This window comes from Cynara cardunculus (genome assembly GCF_001531365.2).
Source record: "Cynara cardunculus var. scolymus isolate 2C chromosome LG 11, CcrdV1, whole genome shotgun sequence".
NCBI lineage: Eukaryota > Viridiplantae > Streptophyta > Magnoliopsida > Asterales > Asteraceae > Cynara > Cynara cardunculus.
In genome coordinates, this window is record NC_037538.1 from 17,465,987 (window position 1) to 17,486,068 (window position 20,082).

Below are 20,082 nucleotides of genomic sequence, written 5' to 3' on the forward strand. Positions count from 1 at the left end.
TATATATATATATATATATATATATATGTTTTTTTAATTATTACTCAATAAGTCAATGATATCAAACGATTTTAATTAGGTTATCTAAAAAGCAAGACACTAAAAAGATTATATATATTTTTTCAAATACCATGTTACAACTTACGAAAATCTTATATCTGATCTTGACGTGTCATAGATTTAACGTGACGTGAGATACAAGTCTTAAACCACAACACTTACCTTATCAAACCTTTTAGAACATTGATTCAAATGAACGTGAGTAATTACAATATATGCCTCCATGAAAAAATGGAGTACAAACCAAAATTAAAAAAGAATAATTTCGTAAATTATAAGGATAAAATAAAAATTAACTACCAAGTGCTCAAGTTGTCTAAAATCCAGAAGTACAGGGACCATAATTGCTATTAGCCTAAACTTCAAAAACAAAACCTGATGCAAAATCGATTTCTTCCCCAATTTTGCACACTAATCAGTCATAGCCATATCTCTCCCCTCTGCTCGAGCTTCTCTCTTGCTCTTTGCTCTCTATAACAGGTCTATCTTTTTCCTTTTTATGCAAATTTGGAATTGATTGCATTCAATTGTATATGTGTATCCGCTGTTTTGCTTTGGAATAGCATGTCAAATTGTTTCTCAAATCGGTATCTGCTTTCATTTGATATGCTTAGTAGGTCGTTGATTCGAGTAAAGAAGGTTGAAGTTTTTCGGATCTTAATTATGCTGAATTTGGGCCATTAAGACCCTATATTGATTGGCTGACCTATACCAGTTGAGATTTAAGGACCGAAGCGTTACCATTTTTTTTTTGGTTGATTTAGTGGAGTTAAGTCGTGTTTTGGTTTTTGATTAATTTGATTGAATTGGATGTATCTTTCTTGTGATTCAGTTTTTGAGGATCATTTTTGGAAGTTGGAGAGTTTTGTATCTGCGTAAGCATCATGGCTGGCCTAGAGATGAACGACTGGAAAAGTGAGTTTTTAATCACTTACTTTTATTTACCTTTTCTTTTCCGGTTTTCCTTCCAATTTATGATCATATAGTCTTAAGATATTTTGGTTTAGTTGTTTAGGGTTTATGAATTATGTTTAAGTTTGAGTTGACATGAACTTATGAACTGTTGTGCGTTATTATTTGGCAGTTTAGAATATTACGCTTGCTACATTTGATAACGAAGTGGATAGAAGTAACTCAGTAAGTAGAAAAGAGCACTTGCATTTTCGGACCCGAACCACTTTCTGTGGCTTTGTATTATTGTAATGAATGACAGAGCTCTAACATATGTGTAGTGTATACTTACTGTAAAGTGGTAGAAAATGATGTTTGAAATTAATCATGTTATGAGCGGAAGCTGGTGCTGGCTCTTTCATATTGGGTACTGGAGATGCATGCTGTAATTGCTTGACCTGAGACATGGTGAAGTCCTCTTATGAACCATCTGAACCCAGAAAACCAATGTATTTGAGAGTGCAGCCTTAAGTCAACATAATTGATTTTATTTTCTTTCAATTTATAGGGTTGTTTAAGTTCATTCTCCCACCTTTATCACATAGATTAGTTTAGACATTGCTCTTATCATTCATATATCCAGTGCCTGGGGGGATATCCTCAAACTTTAATTTTTAATAATGAAAACAAGTCCTGATTCCATTTCTCTATGGTCACTAACAAAATCTTCAAGAATGTTGACCTTGTAATGGGAAGTTGGGTGGTGTTACACCGTTTTGATTTTGGTTTTATTAAAAGAAAGTGAAAGAAGACAAGATGATTACATGTTAAACATAAGCGAACTTAGTAAAGCTATTGGTGATTACATAGTTCAGGATTCTGCTTTCTTGTGACATTATGATAGAAAGTTGCAGAGCTGTAGGAGAGTTGCATTAATGCTTAAGCTGAAGTTATAGACTGCTTCAATGCCTTTGGAAACTACCATCCAAAACTCTGTAAGAAAAATACTATCTAGGGCATAGATATGAGTAATTCTCTAGTTTTAGCTCATTTTCTCGTTGAATGCTTTACATAGTTGCATTGTTATTTGCTTTACATCCAAGATGCCCAAGCAATATGTATTTACTTATGGCAATCTTGTGTCTAAAATTGTTGGAGTTTGAGACTGCATTGGTTTTGAACCTTCACCAGAAACATGGTTTTGACATTGATGATGTTGATGCTCATAAGATCAATGAACAATTTTTTCTTCACTGAAACAGAGATTGGATTGGGATTAACTGGATTTGGCGTCTTTTTCTCATTTCTCGGGATCATTTTCTTTTTCGACAAGGGACTACTTGCCATTGGAAATGTTAGTGTCTTCCTGTTCTATCAGATTTCCTTGTATATCTTTGCTCAGTATACAAGTTTGCTTATTGCTGAGGTTGAGTTGACAACTTCTAACATAAAAGTCATTTTGTGGGTACTGAACCAGATCCTATTCATCTCAGGGGTGATAATGACCATTGGAATCAAGTCCTCCTTGCAATTCTTCATGAAACGTAACAACTTAAAGGTTTTCGGTGCTTCTGTTCTCTCTACCTTCACTTTTGTAATTCTGTTCATGTATGTGAGTGTTTGTTTAAGAAAAGACCATTGGAATCAAGTCCTCCTTGCAAGTTCTGTTTATGTATGTGAGTGTTTTGTGATAATGACCATTGGAATCAAGTCCTCCTTGCAAGTTCTGTTCTCTCTACCTTCACTTTTCCATTTCCAATTGTTTAAGCTTTTGCTTGATGCTTGCACAGGGCACAATTTCTTTTGGTGTTGGCTTCTTCTTTGTCATCATTGGGTGGCCAATAATAGGAATGGCCTCAGAGTCTTATGGTTTCATTGTACTCTTCAGGTTTGCTTGAAATAAACCTAATGAGATGAATGCTTCTGTGCTGCTCATGGGACTTGATATTAGTTACTTACAATGTGATTTATGCAGTGGCTTTTGGCCCACGCTAGCAGTTTTTGTGCAGAAGATACCTGTTATTGGTTGGGTGTTTCAACAACCTTTTATTAGATCGGTATGTTTGCTCCTGCCCTTGTAATTATTGATCTTGTTGATATTTTAATGCCTCCTTAGCATGGTCTCAAATGTATCCCGCTTTATCCACTGTGTCTGACCAAGGAGGAAACTGAATTAGAAAGTTACAATAAGGGATTGATTGGGATCATTGGGTTAGAAGCTTGGAATTGGAGTTCCAAACATTCCCATAAGACCATTGTGTAACCTCTCATTCTCCTTGTAGAATTAAAAATTTAATGTATAAAAACCTGAACTGACTAGGCCGGTTGAATCCCTTTGACCCTCTGCCCTGTTCCAAAAGACTTGGGTCAATCCCAAAAACCCAATTTTAGAGAACGCACAAGGAATCAGCAACTTCAATAGCTCAACCATTTAACTGGATGACCCAACGAGTGGTCATTGGTTCTCTACGATCATAAAGTGCATAACTTATACAATAATTTCTCTACCCCATTTTTCAAAGTAAAATTTATTTCTTTGCTCACTTTGTTGTTTGATAAAACATTTAGCTCGTATAGATTAGTTGTTCATCTCAGTTGAGATGGACATGGCAGCGTTAGTACTTTTTGATGACATGACCTCATATAGGAGCTTTTGGAGACGGTGGAGGTAGTAGTAGTAATAGATTATTTGTAAGAAAATTTTGGGTTATGCAGTTTTTATTTTTTGGGGGGGGGGGGATAAGACAATAGAGGATGGGGGTGTAGAGGAGTCCAGATAATTTGTAGTGCCATGGGACGGTAGGGGGGAGAATCTTTGGTATCTCCCTTGTGCTTTTTAGCTTGGACTTGCTGGCTAGCTGTCTCCACTCTCTGGTCCTGTTCAACTTGTTTTCTCATTTCTTTGATTTTCTTCTTGTCCTTTTTCTCTCCTTGCAGTTTTTTATTATACTAAAACTGCCTTTTGAAAAACGATTATTCTAAACTGAACTCTTTAGCCAAATCTTCCTAATCCTTTTTGCAAGCCGGGGGTCTTCTCGGAAACAATGCCTCTACCTCTTGAGGTGGATGTATGGTATACCCCCTAGGCCCTACTTACGGGTGGGATTTACTAGGTTTGGTTTAGATTAAACGTTGGTCTATGCTTCTTTGTGTTTCCTTTATTATTGTTTAAATGATTCTTATATTTCTTATATTGGAATAGTTTTCCCTTTGTTTCTCCATTTTCTGGCTCAATGAACAGTCCAATTTCTAAAACATTCTTAAAATGATTCAAACAGTATGATAGAGTCACATTGGCTGGTTTTTGTATATATCTTTTAGTACCCAAAGATGTGCTCTATTTGTGTTTTTTGGTGAACGTCTTTGTCCGTTGTTTGTGTAAAAACTCTTTAGTTGGTTGGAGACAGCTAAGAATCACGTAGCATCTGAGGACCTTCTCTTTCTGGTTCTTTCCAGTCATAGGTCGAAATTGAAAACTCAAAACAGGCTGACCGATTCAATTTATATTATCATCCATGAATATGATACATCAATTAAAATTACTTGCCCTATATGTTCTTTCAGAGTCTGTAAAGAGAAAGATAATGAATACATTCCGAATCCATTGACCAAGACATGTAGCATAAATTCTGTGTTGCATAATTGGTGTGTCTCATTCCACGCCGCTCATATGAGATCTTTTTGTTGGTATATTCTTTTTCGTCCCAACACTAGCAATGGAGTTCTAGTTAAGCCTAAACGTTTTGGAGAAAGGGAGAAATGCGTTTTTGATCTTTTGTTAAAACAACACAGTAGGATTATAGGCGTTGAACAAATATTTACTGCAATTTGTTTAGGTCAATTTGGTAGAGAGGTTTCACTTGTTGATCTCTAAATTGAAATTTAAATATTGCACTGTGACCACATATGGCTTTCCCTTCTTATCTTCAGCGTATAAATTGGATTAGAACATGAAACTTTTTTTGTTGGTTCTAACAATAACCTTGGTTTCACAAAGATGGAACTACATAAATGAGACGATTAATTTTTTCATGTGTTACTTGATAATCCTTGGTACCTTGATTGACTCCAAATATTATCTAGACTCACTACAAACATGCAAAAAATGGTGACCCGATCTAACTAGGTCTGTGACTAAGGGGCCGTTTACTAAACGCTTACCCGGTAAGTGCTTACGAGGTAATTATCTTTACCGGATGAACATGATAATAGTCAAAAATCTTACCCAGTAAGAGCAATGATAAAGATGAAGAGTCTTACTCGGTAAGTGAGGGTGACGACTCTTACCCGGGTAAGCGCTTACTGGGTAAATTGTTGCATACGATACTAGTTTGATGTACTACAATCTTATCCGGTAGAGTAATTACAGTGTTGACGCCTAATGGTAAGCGCTTACCGGGTAAGCATTTAGGTAAACGGCCCCTAAGTATCTGTCAATCCATATTCTCCAACCAAGTAATAATTGAGATTGGTTAGAACTGCTTATTTTCTCTCTCAGAAAGACCATGGTTTTTGGAACTGATTATTTGCCCTAAAATGTAAAGAAGTCACACAAACTCTCTCTTTATTCTTCTAAAAAGCTTTATACACTTCTACTTTTACATTTAAAATATAGTAAATTCACATATGAATTGTCTATAGAGTTACTTATATAATTATTATCCATGCAAGTAATTTTTTTCCCGGATTTATATGTGAATATTTTTATTTATCATCAACATTTTAGAGAACTCACTTTCTGCTCTGTAATTATAATGCACTTCTTATATCTCTAAATTAACCTACAATATCTTTCTACATCTACATGTAAAATTTCGCTCTCTAAAGAGCCTGTATGTAACTCGAGATGCATGTTATTCTCTCTAAAATCGCGCATTTCTCTTCTTAAAAATTGTTATTTCTCGGTCCAAAAAGCACACATTTTTTAAGTATCTTGCTCTCTAGAATCATATGATAGATATTTTATACTTTTAAATTGTCTTACCAACTTCATTCTCCTCCTAAATCCTATTTCATTGCGAGTTTATGAAACATCGTTCTGTTTAGATTGATTTTTTTTATTAAATAGGTTGTTACAACCCCGAGCTACAACGAACCCAACGAATCCAAATATGTAATATACTAAACCCTAACAGAACCCCATTTGTTATCGACTGAGGAGCTGCACAATAAACCATTGCGTAACCCCAGTCCCATTCGTACCCCTAGATATATAACATGGAGTGAACTCTAGTAATATTGAAGATTTTGATTTAGATCTGAGATTAGCATACACCGGGTTCCTTCATCCAATATAATCTCAACTGGTCATAAATTGTAAACTTTTGGACAACCGAAAGCAGGAGCCAATTGACTTTTTGAAAGTCAAAACATTAATATTTCATGGATATTCACGGTCATATATGATTCAATTTCTTACCTTTCTTATGCTTTTCTCGTACCTGCTTCTATTTGTATGTTATTTCTTACTACAATTTGTCATATATGCTTCTCTCTTTCACACACGTTTCACAAGCCAAGGGTTTTCACATAAACAACCGCTCTACTTTTTGTGGTGGTGTTCATCATACATCCCACCCCGACCCGACCTTCATGGGGACATACTGGGTCCGTGTGTTTTAATATATATCTCAATTTTGACAACTGCGTGGTGAAGTAGTGCTTGATTATCATGTTTATAACTCATTATAATTGGTATGCAATCTTTCATCGAAATACCCTTCAAACTAAAATTACTTGCATTTTCTTCACAGTTCTTTGATCGATACCGTGGGAAAAGGGTGCCTGTATAACTTGAACCTGGGCAATGAAGTTGGAAAGAAGCATCCAACGTGTACACGTTGTAAATTGTATCTGAGGGTTGATTAAACCGTGCCGATGAAGTGTTGTCAGCAGATACAGGTATAACTTCACCGTTACTTCTTTTTTAAGTTTGTTGTCGAAATAGAAAATGCTTTCTAGTTTTTCTGGAAATTGTTGCCATGTTGGCTGTGTATAACATCTGATCAACTTTAAGATTTGTTTCGGTTCATTGTTATAGATCGATCATCTTAGCTCGTACCATGAACTTTGATTACAGTGTAATCTAGTGCATGATCGAGATTGTTTGAGAAGATGGGTGCACTAAGTTGGTTTTCAATATTTGAATTTTTTGTTGGAACGATCTTTGTTCAATGTTTGGCATCGACAAACAATAAGGAGACGCTTGGTTTGCTGGAATGGAAAGGTAATATCTTCTGACCAAATTTCATTCCGTCATTTGGTTCAGTTACGATGTTTTCTTGAATTTAGGAAGAAAAAAAAGGTGGTTAAATTTCTTGAGATTCAATTTCAACTCGATCGAATTCCGAAACATTTTACGAACCCTTAAACATTGCTTAGCATTAGCAACTCGAATTCAACCAAAGAACAAAAAGGATAGCGGAGACGGAAAACGGTCACGAAGAGAATACCCCGAAACATGAAATTAAAAACGTACAACATCTTTACAGAAATAAATATAGATTAAATGAAATTATTTTGTTATCCATCAATATTTAAAATATTGTTTAAAAAATAAAAATTATTATTAATATTAGCAAATAGAAATTGTGTTAAAAATATCATAAATTTTGACAAATAAAATGAGAAGCATGATCCAAAACCAAATTATCAGTACCAAGGTTTTAGACACTAAGGAGTCGTTTATTAATCGGATAAATTTACTTATCGGATGAAGAATCTTATTGGGTAAGGGCGATGAGAAGGATGAAAAGTCTTATCTGGTAAGTGAAGATTACAACTTTTATCCAGATAAATGTTTACCCGGTAAATTATTAAATTTAATACGTTTTGATATATTAAAATCTTACGTATTATAATGTTGACTCTTACAAGTGAGTATTGTTAAGCATTTGGGTAAACAAAGAATAAAAAACGCAAAATGAATAAGTGCAAGAAGATGCTGAATGGGCATGTAGCATTGTAGCTTGCCACGTGTCTACCACCCATCCAGCTCATCTTCCCGTATTCATATATATATATATATATATATGCCTATTGCCTGCTTCCAACAATGCTTAACAAATTAAGGTGTAGTTAATTCAGAGTGTGGAATTATCAAGAAGCTCCTCGTCCACCTTATGGAACCGGCACCGTCTCACCACCACCCCTCAAGAAAAGGTGTATTTTCAATATCTTCAAAAACACTAATAAAGTGTAAACACCTTCCATCTTCATATAAATCCTACAACCTTATTTTTTCATATATATATATATATATGGTTGGATTTTGATGAAAAGAAGAGTTAAAGGCCATAAGTGTAAGAAGGATCTCCACTTTTGGATGCACATAGGGATGATAGGATGCACATTAGAATGAAATGCACTAGATCAATCCTTATATCAAGCAATTCATTGGTCAGTTTGAGAGTAAAGAGAATCAAGTGTTCAGATCCTCTCTGATGCATATTAGGATGATTGGATGCACATTAGGATGAGATCCACCAGATCAATCCTCGTATCAAGCAATTCACGGGTGAGTTTGAGATTAAAGAGGATCAAGGGTCTTGATCATTTCTAATACACATTAGGATGATTGGATGCACATTAGAATAATTGGATGCACATTAAGATGAGATACACCAGATTAATTCTCGTATCAAGCAATTCATGGGTGGGCTTGAGATTAAAGATAATCAAGGATCCAGATCTTTTATCACGCTTTTCACCTTAACTCTCCTTCTGACATTATCCTTCGTCTAAGATAGACTTGGATGAGTTGTAAATATATATAGGGTTTGTAAATGAATGGCAACTATGTATGTTATATTTATATATGTATATATATGGGATGAATAAAATGCAAATCAAGCTGTAAGCTATTCATACCAACCTAGAAAACCGTTGGTTTGATTGTTTATTTTAGTAAAAAAAATATGAAATTGTTTAATATAATAAAATTGTTTCAAATAATTCATTTCTTGATGAAAATGTTTCATGTATATTTGTTTTTATGTAAAAATAAATTGTTTTATGTATTTCTTATTCTGATGAAATTCGTTTACTAAAATTAATAGAATGAAGATAATAATGTCTATAATTATTTGAAATGAATCATTTGCAACAATTTCATTATGTTAAACAATTTCATGAAATTTTCACTAAAATAAACAATGAAATCGACGGTTTTCACTGTTTATACAATTGGTTTGCAAATATTCCTCTCCCGTGTGTGTGTGTGTGTATATATATATATATATAGTGACTACTCAAGGAAGAACTGATAACCGTGAGATGCGATCTCAACCACAAATCAAATATTAAATTCAGAAATTAAAAGTTATGGTAATTTTAACTTAAAGTATTGATTAAGTGCATTTTTGAGATTTTAAAATTTTCCTCTCTCCAATAAACTTTATTTCGGCAATCTTATTCCAACGAACCTTATATAAACACAATATACACATTGTGATACCTAATCAAATATATAGAAACGATATTCACTATTATACCCATATATACATACAGGATGCACACTGTTTACCTTTGTAAAACAACTAAAATAGCAAAAATACACATTGTGATTCTCTTTCTAAAGCAACGAAAATAACGAAAATGCATATGTGATACACTTTGTAAAACAATGAAAACACGTTGTGATACATTGTGAATATTATCATTATGGTATACTTTGATTCACAAACATCTTTAAAAGATAATATATATTAGGTAATTAAAATTAATCAAATATTCCCTTTAGAAAAATTAATTATATCTTTTGATGAGTTGTCATAAATAAAATTACTAAATTACCCTTTTAACTTATTTAAGAAATATCTTTAGAATGGTTCATATTGGATCTCGCAGTTATTACAAACTACATAGTTTTCATTTGATTAGGCGCGCACACACACATACACACACACACACATATATATATATATGTATATATATATGTATATATATGTATATATATATATGTATATATATGTATATATATGTTTGGTTTGCCATGAAAAGATTTTTTTTGTTAACTACGCGAGAACATCTACCTACATTTCACAAAATTTTGTATATCTTTGTTAACTTATGTCTACCGTCATAACTGAAGATACCACCCATATGACATCATACCCTTTTGGAGTTTGCGGTAACTTCATGACAAAATCCATCATGATATGATCCTATTTACATACAAGAACTTCCAAAGACTGTAAATTCTTATACGGTCTTTGATGATCGATCTTTACTTGTAGACACGTCAAACACCGTTCTACATATCTTACAATGTCTTTCTTCAATCATGGCCACCAATAAAATGGTTTTAAATCTTATATATTTTATGGTTTTAAATGTTAATCATTTATTTCATTGATTTGATGATAATCCCTTTTATCTATCGAAGTATAGTATTTCTGTTATTCAGTTTCAATGATCTTCACTGAGTCTGTTCAGTGATCGTTGAACGTGTATTGTAATTTGTTCAGAGACTGTTATACTTCAAGAAAACAAAACTCACACCACAGATTCTTCAGCAATGTCGAAGACAAAAGCTGAAGATTAGAGACCAACAAGTTCGTGATTTGAAGCGGTATTTAGTGATTACAAGCTCGTCTACATATGTGTGAAGTATGCGCAAGTTTCAGTGAACACTAAAGAGACCTTTCAGCATCATCCCAGTATTCAATGATCAAATGAAACTTGTAAAGCACGATTGTTTTTGTCTTTTCCTTCCTCATACAAAGGACAAATCCATACCTTCTAAAGTATAGTACAATACGGTGCCACTCCGTTGACTCTAATGTGCTTACCCACTTTATGAAAGAGGATTGTTCACATATGGCCAAAATCTTGCCAAATCTGAACAAATGACAAGCTTTCCTCCAAAAGTTTGACATGTGTTTTGCACCTTCTAAATTGCATTTAATGCAATGGGTATAAATAGCTGAGTGGTTCCCCTCTCAGTTATTAATCTTCCTCACTAAGAACTTACTCAATAAGTTACTTCTCCCACTACTCTCTCTCTAAGAGAAAGAGCCACTTTAACAAGTGAAGAGCACTTTTATTCTTTCTTTATTACTTGTAGCAAATCTTTTCTCTTTGCTTTTTGTAATTGTGTGTATCTTAGATTGTTCAGATAAATGTTTTACCTTATCTAACAATCTGTAAAATTTGTATTGATCTTCTTTATCAATATATAATTTTTAAAAGTGAAAGTTTTTATGTTTGTATTCACCCACTCTTCTACAAAATGATTACTTATAAACTATTGTAGATCTGGCTGGGACCAACAAGTGATATCAGAGCAGTGTTTGTTTTTTGTGTTGTATTGTTGTTTTATTGGTATTTTATTATTTTTCCTTCTTTATATAATTTATTCCTGTCAAAATGGCTTCGCAAAACACTAACACCAACTTTCATGATAATGACTCTCTTGTCAAACCTCCTCGTTTCATCAGAGACAACTTAAGTCTCTAGAAGAACCAGATGTCTCTATTATTGGAAGGTGTGGATCCTCATATCCCATACTACATTGAGAATGGACCTTATGTTTCATTTACAATCTCTCCAACAGTTCTTACAACTGTTACGATTGTCGCAATTCTTTAACAGTAGATTTCATAGCTCCCCCATCAATGGAGTGATGGAGACAAAAAGAAGATTATTTAGACACTCGTGTGGGGTCTATAATAGCCATTGGCATTCAAAGATCAAGGACCTAATAAGATTGAGGAAAATCTTAAGGATCGGGTCATTGTAAACCAAATCATAAGCATCGAACGCGAGCAGGCTATCATTGAGCGTGAGCAAGCTATTGTTGAACTCAAGGCAAAGAAGGCTACCATTGAAGGGTGGTGCAAAGCCTCCATCAAGGCCTTTGAGATTATCAACGCTTAAATCCCTACCAAGATAAATAATGGTTTAAGATTTTCCTATGATTAGGAAGAAAGTGTCATTGACAAGTCCATGCTTAAGTTTGGTACTTTTGTCTCTTCCATTCCTGACACCTCTTCCTCTCATTACTCTTCCACTAAGACTCATCTTGAAGAAACTCCCTCGAGTTTAGGATGCAAAGACAAATGTAAAGCCATTCTCAGCGCTCCTCTTCCCAATAAGGCTAACAAGTCAAATAGACCCAGATCTAAACGTTCAACTTGTAAACCTTCTTCCTCAAGGGCCAAGGTATCTGAACCCACTCAGAAACCTAAGCCAAAGCTGAAAGTGAATCTTTCACTCAATGTATCCAAACTCTCAGTTGTTCCTCCTCGAACAAATAAGAAAGGAATCTTTGGAGCTTGTCCCTCTTCTATTCTCTCAGGATTGAATTTTTTATATGTCTTTGGACGACGTACACAATAAATTTTGAAAGACATGCATTCTGGTGAATTCGCAACCATTCAGGTGGTGGAAGTCTATTCAATCGTATCTTGCAGCAAGGATACTATTGGCCCACGCTACAACAAGATGCGATTAAATTCGTACAAAGTTGTGACGGATGCAAAGACACTCAGGTATACACACGAAACCTCTGAAACTTTACCCTTCACACTCATCATGTGGCCATCATGCAATGCGGGATGGACAGAGTGGGAAAATTACGTCAACATCAGGATAAAAGGTATTATTCCTAGTACTTACAAATTATTTTTTCAAGTGGATCGAATTGGCCTTGTTTCCCAAGTTCAGGATAAAGAGGTTATCTCTTTTATCCAGACTGACGTTATTGTAGGTTTGGGATTCCCTCTGAAATTGTGTGTGACAATGAGTCACAATTCATCAGTGATAAGACCCATTGTTTTTGGGACGAGCGTTACATCAAGCTAATTACTTCGTCCCCACGATATCCGTAATCAAAAGGACTCGCTAAATCTACCAATAAAGTCATTATAGACTCTTTGAAAAAAGGTTAAAATTAGCAACAAAAAAAAAGAATGTGGGTCGAAGAACTCCCATCAGTTCTATGGGCCAATCGCACGATGCCACGACCATCGACATGACAAACTCCATTTTTCCTCGTTTATGGGTGCGAAACGGTCTTACCAGTTGAAGTTCATACACCGATTGCATTACATACTTCCATGGATCATAACTCGGTCGACCTAAGATACAACCTCAATGCTCTCGAAGAACTTAAGGAATCAACATTTCTTAAAATGGCGGCCCAACAACAATCAGTCATTCTACGTTTTAACAAAAATGTTAAGATCAAAGTTTTTTAGGAAGGAGACTATGTCTTACGACGAATCTTTCCTAATACGAGAGAATCAAATGCAGGTAAGCCAACTACAAGATAGGAAGGACCATATCATATATATCTGAAGTCGTCGGTAAAGGTGATTACCGCCTACACATTACGGATAACTAAGACATCCCACGTAGTTGGAACGTGGTACATTTGAAAAAAAAAATAAGTCTTTCCGTTATGATTACTTTCATGATAATATTACTAACATAAGCATTGAAGAGTCATTGGTCAACCATTCTACCTGAACTTATTTTCTCTGTTAGGAATGCAAGACCACCAGACGTCGTAGAACACATATATGCATTTGAATTTTTTTCACAGAGTCATATTTGTCGCCAGTCATACGACACATATGCCCCCGCATCAATGTCGTAGATGGAAGAAATAAAAGATCCAAGATCGATAAAATATACTAAGGACCCCTGTCGGCAAACGCCAAAATTTGCATGATATATTGAACAATATTGAATGTAAACACTCGAGTTAATTCCTACGATCAACTATAAAGACCCTAGTCGTCAAGCAATCAACGATTAAGCACGACAGATGAAACTCTCGACTTAAGTCGCACGATCATTCATGTGCGACCAAAATTTTAAGTTCGCAAGAAAATGTTTGTGTCTTTTTCGAGATCGTCCGATCTTGGCATTTACTCGATCACCAAAGTTTTCGGATCTTGGCACCTACTCGACTTATAAAGATGCTCAATTTTAGCATTTGTTAAAGCCTTACGTATTGTCTACGCTCTAAAATAAGCATTCATACGACATATTTTTTGCAACCATAAAGTAAAACGACGAAGTAAAACGCTTTTATTGATAAATCAAAAGAAAATTACAAATGTTTGGTACAACCACCAATGGGCCCATTAAAAATACAAAAAATAGTAAAAGACCATGATCAAGGCTGAGGGGTAGATTGGGCCTCCGTGATCTGTTCCACAATGTCTCCAACGAGTCCGACCTCGTCGTTTATCCAAAGAAAATTGGATCATTAAAAAAATGAAGATAACTAAAATAGTGAAGTTCATAGAATATTCCATCTTTGCTCCTGCGTCTCATCCGCCATACGGTTCGCCTTAAAGCCTTAAAGACGGAGAAGGGGAATCCATTTTTGTTTTTTCATTCCAGGTAAAACCCCCTTGAAGTATCAACTAATGGAGGAAGTGGGAATGTCTTGGATATCTTCTTCATTGTTGGATTTGAGATTATATTTGTTCCCGACAATCCTTAGAAAAAACCCAAGCTCTTCCTCGACATTCCTTAAGAGGTTATTCACATCTAGATGACTTTGCATTATGGTAGCTCATGTCTTAAGATGAGTGAAAGTTTCAACAGCCACCAACTCGTCCTTCAACCCAGAGACTTGTTCCCTCGACTCCTATTGGGCCAACTTAAGCACCTTGGTCTCTTTTTCATTCCTGACCAAGGACGACTTAGACCTTAGCAAGGGCTTCTTCCAGATGACGTTCCACCTCTTCCCTCGCACAAGCCTCTTCCTCCAGACGAGAAAGGGTGTTGCTCAACTTGGCCTCTGTTGCCTGTTTGGATGACTCAACGTCTTCTACCTTCTTGTAGCTATCAACTACTAAGTTCCTTGTATTGACCAACTGAGGAGAAGGTTTGAAACGTCTGCCAAGAATTAATAGTAAGGAAAATAAGGAATTCTAAAAATAAAATCGAAGAAAGATAAAAGAACTTACCATGAAGCATAAACCCATAACATGGGCATTCACGATATAAATAGGGAAGTCATGTTACCTCTCCTTATTGTGAGGAAGAAAGAAGCTTTCCATACAGGGAAAGACCCCCCCATCTCTAGATAGTCTGTTTTCATGAAATAAGCAGGAAGTTTCATTTTTAGAGTCATCAAGGAAGGCTTCTAGACCTCCTCGATTGACTTGCCATTCCCCTTGTCCTTAGAAAAGAGGGAGGGGTTGCAGCCTTTCACGCCCCATTAGTGTTAGTGTGGGACTCCACACTAGTTGGCGTGTTCACATCTTCCACCTCGACGACCGGGGGGTGATCGCCAACGGCAGATGGTTCCTTAGGAGGAACCACTTTGGGTTTTCTTTAACCCCGACACTAGATATGGATCCTTCTTCTTCATATTTGTAGCCCGACAAGCAAGGGTAACATCCCCCTCCTTCTTAGAGATAGTGGGTTTGTTGGTAGATTCCCTTGAAAGCAAAAGACAAAAAATTGTACACACTAACGTTGTTAATCCCAGATTTTAAGATCTTTGACCAATAATCGTGGATACCAAATAAATCATAAGTCCTTGGCTTGATCAGTGATGTCCACGATAAGCCAAAGCCTTTGACCTTTGGTCCACACTATCAGTGGGAAGGAAAACTTACCTATCATTTCTCTCTCCTCCCTTCCCATTCCTTTCTCAGCCTTTGTTCCTTTCTAAGCCTTTGCACCTTCCCTCGACCTTTGTACCGGAAGTGTCAAGGAAGGTAACACCGTCGTTGTGTTCTTCATCAAATGAGCTATTTCTAGCTGATTGAGCGAAGCTCTGATCGCGGATCTGAAGAAATCTTTCAATATTTGTTTTCTGAGTATCAGGCAAAAGAGAGATCGTGGAAAAATCGATCTTTGCAAAGTAAAATGTAAGACATGGTTAGCCCAAGAAAAGTCAAAGCGACATTCGACAAAAGAAATGATGCTCAACAAAGGAAACTTATGTTTGATGTTCCACCCAATAACAATCCATCGGTCCTCGTTTTCCAGCGACTACACTTTTCTAAAATCATACCTAGTCTTCCACTTCCTATCATTGATAACAGTGTTTTAGAATAGGACTCTACCACTTTGGTAGAAAGGTTATACCGGTTGTTTGCCTCTGGTTTCACCGAGTATGCAATTAAAAGTCATGGATTGTGAAAGGCGATTTCTACCCTGACGTTAAATGCTCTATAACATTGACGATTCTCCAAAACTGGGGCATCACTTGCCTCGAAGATCAGTCAAATGTCTCTAGAAACGACCTTGACAATGAGAAAAGGGCCATGAAAACCCAATTTTGAGTGGGTACTCGTGTAAAATGAAGAGTCCGCTAGAGCATTCCTCCGACCTAAGTTTGTAGGGGGCATGCAGTTTTATACCCCCTGGCAAGGCTCTTAATCGCTTAAACCCTAACAGATCCTCTTCTTCCTCTGAGGCACTCAACGGATCTACCATCTCCGTAAAATCAATAATATTGAGGCTTGCCCTAAAAAGGCTAACAGCCTCCCAGTGTTTTCTAGGTTTTTTAGTATGAGTTTTCACACATATATAGAAAGATGGGGAAGGATCGTACCTTATTATGGTCTCTAAAACCCCAAGTTTTGGCAAAGATTTGCAAATCTTATCAGAAGAAAGGATTCGGTTCTTTTCTTTCTCTCTCTAAAAACTTCTCCAGGCCGTAAAACGGAAAAAAATTCAAAATATATCTTATTATAGAAATATCGCATGGCAGGTCGACATCCGATGATCGACACGTGTCATGGCGATTCATGTCATCAGATGGATGAACGACACGCACTCTTAACGTAGTTCTAATCATGCGTGTGACGTCCATTGAAGTCATCAAATCATCGACAATTTAGTTTTACATGTAAACGATTCATTTTCCCACATAATCAGTTCGGTTTTCAAGTAACTGATTTAATCCCAAGCGACACATGTCAAAATGAACCATTTGATAAACCAATCTATTTTTTTGCACGAGATTTGAAATTCAAACAATTAATTTAATTTAAATCTCGAGGGCAAACTGTTATGGTAAAAATTCTACACCCTCAGTCGTCGAGTATATTGTCTATTACCATAACATTTGTGACTAAGATTCATACTGCCAAAGATTTCTCTACGTATGACTGTGGTTATCTACGGCCACAAAACCTTTGACCCTTGGTCGAGGATCATTTGGCTGCGATCGAGATCATCTACAATGAGTCATATTAACAACGAACGTTACCACGTATTAACCTCAACATTTGTTACATTTGATCTTTATTGCATGAATAAAGCTTAGGTTCGATCATCAATGATGCAAATTATAACCGAAGGCAAATGTTCAAGACACTTAAATGATCCAACAGTTATCTTCATAAAATCTCATCACAAAACAACCACTAGAACCTCTAAAAGGACACCTATAAAAAGCCAAGCGAACTCAAGAAAACGGACATTAGATCCTCAAGATATACGCACATAGAGAAATTCAAGCACTAAGTAACTCATGAGAAGCTACTATTGTTTTACCTAATTTCCCACGACCGACGTGTTTATCCATGATCTGTAACTATAGTTGTATTAATGATGACGTCCTTGCTTGGTGTCCATAGTGCATCGACAATCTCAAGTATCGTCCACGGTTTTTTCCTTCGTTCAAGGGTTTTTCTGCGTCACAGATTTCTTTGTCTCCTTTATTTACTTTCATGTCGTGTTTCTTTAAAAGTGGTTAAGCTTTAACTGTAAAAGCTCCACAAACAAACCTTAAATTAGATTTGGTGTAATTTTTGGCATAAACAATGTGCACGAATTTACCCACTTCTCATGGGCTATGCAATATTACATGCAACTCTACTTATTCGCCTTAAACCCACTGCTAGCTAACCATTTTTTGCATAACAGTTAGTAACTAGATACGAATATGATATTTCACATTTATACATATTTGGTTGCGAGTATATGTGCCAATTGCATCCGCCACAGTGCACCAAAATGGGTCTTTAAAGGCGATCAAATATATATGTTGGATATGAGTACCCAACAATTATTCGCTATTTAGAACTCTTGACAGGTGATCTGTTTAACGCAAGACTTGTAGATTGTCACTTTGATTAGACAGTATTCCTGTCGTTATGGGGAGATAAGAAATAGAATTTTCCAAGGGAACGATATGAATTTTCATGAAATGTTTCCACTTTGTCACATTTTGATCACCGTACTTCATAATATGAAAGTAAGTGAAACAAATAGTAAATCTTCAAAATGTAGCAGAATGATACTTGAGACGTTTACTGATATTGTAAAAGTGACAAGATCACATATACTAGCTGCAAATGTACTTGGAAGGTTATAAGTCCCTAAACAGGGGTATAAAACTGTTGGAAAGAGTGTATCAACCACACATAATAGAAGCGTGGTCGAGGTTGTGGCTCCCAAGAGAAAAAAGTGGAAGGCCACTTGGTTTTAATAAATACTCATCCAAGAAAGAAAAAGGAGAGTAAGGCACAATCCAAATCACTTATCGTCAATACCCAAAACCCTTCTCATGAGATTGTCTCTGATCATAGTTATGTCCATGAATCATTACTAGAGGATGCTTCGAAGTCGATTTTCATTTTAGAGAACAACGAAATCTCAATGAATTATGAGAATGCACATGAGTTGATGTAGATCATCCATACTCGTTGATGATATATTTGCATATATTATTGCTTATAAGATCATATAGCACGATAACATCGAACCACATTTAGTTGAAGAATGTCAACAAAAGCAGACTGACTTAAATGGAAAGAAGAAATCCATGCAAAACTAGATTATTTGGCAAAAAGACAGGTATTTGGTTCGGTAGTGCTAACTGTAACGCCCCCAGAACCCCGTAGCAAGATATTGTCCGCTTTGACTAACCCGCACCTAACCGGACACGGTAGCCGCACGGTTTTCTCCTGGCATGGGCATGAACCGAAGTTCGTATCCCACCCAAAACGCGTCTTACTAGAGAAGGTATCCACACCCTTATAAGGAGTGCTTCGTTCTCCTTCCCAACCGATGTGGGACGAGTGACACACCCGCATCGCGGCTGTTACACCCTTCCCCCGTTAGGACACAACGTCCTCGTTGGGCCACAATCGGTCCGGGTCTGGCTCTGATACCATTTGTAACGCCCCCAGAACCCCGTAGCAAGATATTGTCCGCTTTGACTAACCCGCACCTAACCGGACACGGTAGCCGCACGGTTTTCTCCTGGCATGGGCATGAACCGAAGTTCGTATCCCACCCAAAACGCGTCTTACTAGAGAAGGTATCCACACCCTTATAAGGAGTGCTTCGTTCTCCTTCCCAACCGATGTGGGACGAGTGACACACCCGCATCGCGGCTGTTACACTAACCCCACCAAGTACAAAGTCTGTAGGACATAAACGAGTCTTTGTCAATAATGAGAATAGTGAAGTTATAAGATATGAGGCTTTTCTTATGGTGTAAGGTTTCTCACAACACCTTGGGATTGATTATGAGGAGACATACTCCCCGATAATGGACGTAATAGCTTTTCACTATCTAATTAGCCTAGTAGTTTCTAAAGAACTGGAAATGCAACTTACGAATGTGGTTATCGCATATCTCTGTGGAGATCTAGGCTTGGAAATATACATGAAAGTGCCTAATGGTTTTCTACTACCCGAGTCAAGTAACTCTAATCCATAGAGTGCGTTCGTAATTAAACTTAAGCGCCCACTTTACAAATTAAAACAATCTAGACGGATGTAGTATACCCGTACGAGTGAATACTTGATTGGGAAGGATTATAAGAATGATGAACCGTGTTCTTGTGTTTTTTTAAAGAAGACAAGTTATGGATTTTCGATCATAGTTGTGTATGGCGACGATATGAACATAATATGTAATCTTGATGAAATAATAGATACTACGAGTTATTTGAAATTTGAATTTGAGATGAAAGTTCTTGGGAAAACTAGGTTTTGCCTAGATATAGAACTAGAACGCCGAGCTTATGGAATACTTGTCCACCGGTTTGCTTATGTCTAAAAAATGCTTTGGCAATTTAATATGGATAAAGTGCATCCGGCTGGCACTCCCATGATTGATCAAAGTTTGGATACATGAAAAGATCTATTTCGTCCAAAGGATAATGACGAAGAGATTTTGGGAGCTAAAATTCCCTA

The 20,082-nt window shown here is 36.3% G+C and overlaps 1 protein-coding gene across 2 annotated transcripts; it reads left to right on the forward strand.

The window, feature by feature from the left end:
* The first annotated feature begins 462 nt into the window (after positions 1 to 462).
* On the forward strand, positions 463 to 7,061 carry LOC112522237 (vesicle transport protein GOT1-like). Of its 2 annotated transcripts, none has more exons than XM_025131340.1 (7): positions 463 to 540; positions 893 to 975; positions 2,214 to 2,305; positions 2,429 to 2,509; positions 2,742 to 2,839; positions 2,927 to 3,008; positions 6,705 to 7,061. In XM_025131340.1, exons 2-7 carry the CDS (start codon positions 945 to 947, stop codon positions 6,741 to 6,743), a joined length of 423 nt encoding a protein of 140 aa, XP_024987108.1. In that variant the 5' UTR covers positions 463 to 540; positions 893 to 944; the 3' UTR covers positions 6,744 to 7,061. The 2 variants fall into 2 exon arrangements, with proteins under 2 accessions (XP_024987108.1, XP_024987109.1); XM_025131341.1 differs by lacking the exon at positions 463 to 540 and adding an exon at positions 555 to 774.
* The last annotated feature ends 13,021 nt before the right edge of the window (positions 7,062 to 20,082 follow it).